General features: G+C 39.4%; 1 protein-coding gene across 7 annotated transcripts in view; it reads left to right on the top strand.

Annotated features, from left to right (window-relative positions):
- Positions 1–3,161: 3,161 nt before the first annotated feature.
- LOC108626429 (uncharacterized) overlaps positions 3,162–5,529 on the top strand; it is a 238,215-nt gene continuing 235,847 nt past the window's right edge. For 5 of the 7 annotated variants that reach the window (XR_003389391.1, XM_026814823.1, XM_026814821.1 and 2 more), the window contains exons 1-2: positions 3,162–3,359; positions 4,925–5,199. Coding sequence is in view for 6 of the 7 variants with exons in the window: in XM_026814823.1 (XP_026670624.1) it covers positions 5,159–5,199 (41 nt within the window). In the remaining variant the exon portion in view is untranslated. The other 2 variants (XM_018027081.2, XM_026814822.1) reach the window with 2 other exon arrangements.

Genomic DNA, 5,529 nt, shown 5'->3' with positions numbered 1-5,529 from the left:
CCAATACATCCTTAAAATCGTGACCTTCTAATTTTTCTATGTATCTTATCATTCCGTTATATGGATTTTTTATTAAATTTTTGTCACGGAATGAAAAAAGCATCGAAGGAATTGTCATGATTTCGTCGAAGGATAGATCGTAGAAAGAAAGTCAGCAAATGTCAACGCGGTTACGGTGCAAAGGCGATGCACTGTGGGCTGCAGTGGAAGTGGATGAAGGAAAAATCGATGCATCGTCTGCGATTGTGGCCGAGTAACGCCGAAGTCGGCTCTCAGGGTATACCGAATCTGTGGAGAGCTGCGTATCCACTTGTAGCATACCCTCGTATCGTGCCACCGTTGCGTATCATTATGAAAACGCACGCGTGATTGCATAAATTGTACACCCACGTTTATAAGTCTCAGAATACTTCCAAACATTTATTATCCATAAAAATATCCCAAATCATTTATAGAATAATTCCAATGAAACATGAGTAAAGTCGTGAGTCTTTTAGATTGGAATTTAGCATCGCAAAAATCTGAAAAAATATTTTGCTATATAACTCATTAATTAGAGTACCTGAGATTCTGCATAAGTTTTTATCGACCAAAATAGAGGAAAGCGGATGGAGATAGTAAAGATGAATTTAGACTGTTGGATGTGCATCCTGGATGATTCATCCACAGTGAAAGGTGTAAAGATGTTTTCATCTGCATTTCATCCAAAGTGACTAGTGAACGAAGTAGAATCAGGTTCTACTTTTAATGAATTTATTTGATGAGTCATCCGGGATGCACATTCAAACTGACAAGTCTAAATTAATCTAGAATTTGATCCACGATAAAATGTAAAGATAAGTTTAGAAAACTGAAAGCTCTAAGAGACTCTCTTTTATTTAATCGTTAAAATATGAATTCTCATTTGCTCGTTTACACTCTCAGAACATTTCGTTCAGTTATACAGCGTGAGTAATAAGAATAGTTCGTAAGCAATGATGATGCGATGAGACGACGCGGTACAACGCGCAGCGCGATACAAGCGCGAAATTGCTACGATTGCTGCGTCGGATCGTGATGCAGGCAGAAGTTTCCGGTTAGTCGATGCACCGGAAGAAAAATCCTAGAATCCGAATCTTGACGAATGGAAAGTCCGTAAACGCTGGTTCACCGGCTTGAATATGCACGTTGAACCGCTTCCGAACTTTCTTCGCGATATCTGGGACGTGAGTCGACTTTCATAATTGATGCTCGATTGTGATGTGCAGATACTCGTTGAAATAGGTTTCTCACTTCGATTATTGGAAACTAGGAATTGGTTATCGGGAATCCAGTTATACACTTGTGAATCCAAGTTCATTTCAGTTTCTAATTCGATTAGTTGAAATTATGCAAGGATTCATTCAACGTTTCAATAGATATTACGTCGAGTCGGAAACTTTCACGACTTTTATTTTAGTTCATTAAAGGAAGAGAATCGCATAGAATAGTTATTTGTTATCCATATAAAGAAGCATACGCCAGATAGAGGCTTTGAAAAATGGAGCAGCTTTTGTTTGCTTTCTCTATTGTATTAGCTCTTACTGAGAGCAGATAACGTTTAATTATGCCACGCAGATTTTTGTTTGTTGAGTAGAAAGAGGTATACATTCGTTAAACAGAGTAGAGTATATCAACTTATCGTTAAGTAGATTATATCGACATATCATTTCGAATTCTTATATAATCTATAATAATCTACTCTATAATAATCAGCGGTTTGCATCTTGTTAATTACGAGTATTTCAATTTGATAAGACTATTTTACAACGTTTTCCATTTGCATTCAGATATAATTGACATCTCTTCATAACATGCCAGTCTAGAAACAGAAATAGAAATCAGGGTAACCTTTTGCCGCAGGCAAATAAAAGACTCTCGAGGGATGAATAAATGTCAAGGGGTGGACTCGTAATTTATCTGCAAAGCTTTTATTAGAGGATTGGTTCAGTATTAATAACTTAGTACATTTCATCGAATTAATGGAAAATTATTTCATTCAATTTTCCAATATTCTTTTCGTAATGGAATAAAAGTGTACTTGTGGTCGTGCGTAATGACGTGCGTTTAACAGAATATTAAATTCCAAAAATAAGTACGCTTGGTATCCTGAACTGTTCGCGAATTAACCATCAGGTAATCAGATTAGCGAACGCGAGGATTATGTAATGCTAGTAAAGCTCTTCGTCCCCTTGTTCCAGACTCTTTTTGCACGTTTTACAGGACGTAGATGTAATACTATAGCTTTTTGCGAGAGTGCTGGTTATAAATTTATGACGAACATCTGTTTCATTGCCTTTTTCTATTTGCCCTTAATACATCGCTCGTGGGATTAGCTCCGTAGAAGCATAAAATCAGAAATTACACGATCGCAATTCTGTCGTACGTTTTAACAATCGCAACTACAAAAACGTATTTTTTATACTCTACAATTATAATAATATTTCAATATTCTGATAAATCCATTCGCACGAAGGAGATACAGTTTAATAACGTTCTTTCGCACTGCTCCCCTAAATAGTTGCCAATGAAATTAAATTTTGATTTAGTAAATGGTCGAATATTTCAGAATTCTCTCCGGTACTAGAAACTTTTACGTGGTCAAGCTATGAAAAATCTGTCGCACGTGCGTAGAATACTGGGTCAATCTCCACTCATAATGGAAGGACCTTTTCATATCTATTTCTGAACAAGTTTCTACTCGCTACATATTTATAAATTATTCGCTCATCGAATTATTTTACTTCAAATTAATCAATTTGCATTTTATGTCATTCCATACCTATCTTACTTAAAAATACGTTTCCCCTTCTTTAACCGGGTAAGTAATCTTCGTTAGGAACTAAGTTCTTTCGTTAGGAAGGAGACATGGAAATCAACATTAAGTATGCAAAATTCTGTAATCGAACCTCAGAGTACAAAGGATTAATTTGGTAAACTGGTTGATCATAAAAACGAGGGGTATCGTAATTGTAGTCGAAATTAATTCGATTGATTGTATCAGCCTAGTAACTGCTCCATATCGGCTATAGCTATATCTTGAGCTGCGCCTGGGATAGTGGGGGTAATCTGGTGGGCAGGAGTGGGGGAAGCGAGGAACCCGGCGAGCTGCCGGGAAGGAGTACCACCGCGTGTCTGCCATCTCTGTCTTTGGTTTAGTTCGAGTTCGGCGCGCAGCCGGTTCGTATCCGTATGTTTCCGCGCGCGGCTTCCGCCTGATCGACGCTTTGCCTCTTATCCGCGGTATCGTGTCGATATAACGTCGTCGACCTCCTACACAGTGTATTTACCCGCGTCCTCTCCCGCCCGGAACGCGGTCACCGGGTCGAATTTCCAAAACGGTTAGTAGTAATTACCGACTCGTAGCGTCGCATATTCCTTTTTTGATCAGAGTCAGTGTGGTCTTTGGTGTGAAACGATGGCTTGGTTCAAAGATTCCGTGGTGTAAAACAGTAAGTTATGTAGAACTGTACCGTCGATGATTCACTGGACGCGCGGAAGAACTACAGGGGTTGATTTGTTTTGCTGGCGGGGTTTCAGCTTGAACGATGCTTCGCGTCTGCCTTCCGTAACTCTTCAGTTTTCGTGAACATTCGCTCTGCGATCGTGGAATATTTTGTGTACGCGTACGTTGCGACATAACGCGGTTGCATAGATTGCACTGAAATATCGATTGGGATGGACGTATTCCATGTTCGAGGGGTTAGTGATCGAAGGGTGACTTGGAGCTGGCTACGTTCGAACGCGAAACGTATAGTGTTCTGTTTTAAATCTCGTTTTCTCCGCCAGTCTTGACAGTTCTCGCGACAGGTACACGGACCGAAAAGTGTCCTCGGTACGTAACTGCGTACTTTTTATAATGAATCGTCGCGTATATTTCGCAAGTGGTGCTCTGAAATGGGCAGGCGAACGTTGATACGACTAAATTAGTCAAGATGGTGTTATTACTGCGTGACTTCACGCGACTTAAGATGTGCTCGAAACTGTCAATGATAAGGTATTCAGTCGCACTGATTATTATTAAAAAAACATCATGGAGCGAGGTAATATAAACGAGTACAGATTTTTTCCGGAAAGTCGTGGTTAATTATTGGCTTCATTATCGAGATCTGTAATTTATTATTTGGGAGGAACGATTAATCAACGGGGATCTAGGTAGCGCTGACATCATCGGCAGTTAATTAATCAGTAGCATACGCGTATCCTGGGTAACGTCAGACGTTCGTTGAGACGTCTACCATCACGAGAGCATACGTACTTATTATTTGACAGTGGGATCGTTAATAAGCTACCCTCGCAAAAAAACGGAAAACAGTGATCAATCGATTTCGTTATTTATATCTCGCAGGTTTACTGCACGATCGTTGAAGACTAAAGACCACACGTATCGTACGTTCAAATAGACGATATAAGATTTATGTTTTCTTTGACCGATCGAATAATTCGCGTTTGCTCGTAAAAATTTTGTTTAGGCATTGAATTTACGATTTTCTAGCTAATTAATCGAGTTCAGGTGTAAGTCGATTGTTTCGATTTGCTCAAATTTTGCAGTTATTCCTTCGTTAAATTTTATTAAATCAATGCGTTTATTCTCAAACGGAGCTCGAGTACGCGGTACATTCACCCGCATTGACGTGCAAAGACCCTATTACGCGTTAACGGATCAGAAAAACTATAGGGGTTAACTACGTCATACCAGAATGTTACTTTATCATCGGGTTTTCAAGAAAAAAAATGTTTTATACGCGTCAATAAGAAACATTGATAACGCGCTGGGAAACAATGGATTATTATCGATGTCGACTGCGACGCTACGATCGATGATTCCCATCGACCATCGATTCTCCGTTGTGAGTCGCGGAAGTTATCGCGCTAATCAACAAGTTCGTTTTTGATCGTTTTACAGCGAAATCGGCGGGCGTTAATCGAGAATCGAGAGTTGTCCGCGGTACAAACGGTGCGAGATAAGAAAGCAACGTAGTGGACGATCATGGTGTGACTCGGGTGACTGAACCGATCTTTCGGAAAGATCAACGTTGACCGGTGGTTGTGTGGTGATTGGTTTTGTTGGTGGTGCTTGATACGCTCGTGGGAGTCAGAAGCCCGTTGGCACCTGGGCCTCGTCTACATCGGTTCACTCATGCTGGGAGTACTGAAGCGGCGCTGGAAGCCATCAAAAAGGTGAGTACTCATTGCACCACCGTACTTTTCTTTCGTCTTTATTAATTTTTTGTAACCTGTGACGTATTTATGATAGCTCGATAGCATTCGCAAAATATAGTTAAAGTTAGGAACTTTCATTTTCCGTAAAGAAAATATAGGATTTACGTGCAAATTGTTTAAAAAAATGCATTAGAAAATTCTCATTTTTAACACGGGAGCTTATAGAAATTGTATAAATGCCTCGTGCGATTTCATATCATACACGTTTTCAATTAAAAAAATAGATGGTTATAGATTTCTGTGGAAAAGAACGAAATAATAATGATCAAAGCCAATGAATAATACTTT

The sequence above is a fragment of the Ceratina calcarata genome, unplaced genomic scaffold (genome assembly GCF_001652005.2).
Source record: "Ceratina calcarata isolate Rehan_Ccalc_2016 unplaced genomic scaffold, ASM165200v1 scaffold40.2, whole genome shotgun sequence".
NCBI lineage: Eukaryota > Metazoa > Arthropoda > Insecta > Hymenoptera > Apidae > Ceratina > Ceratina calcarata.
Note: the sequence above shows the minus strand (reverse complement) of the source record. Positions and strands in the feature narration are given on the sequence as shown.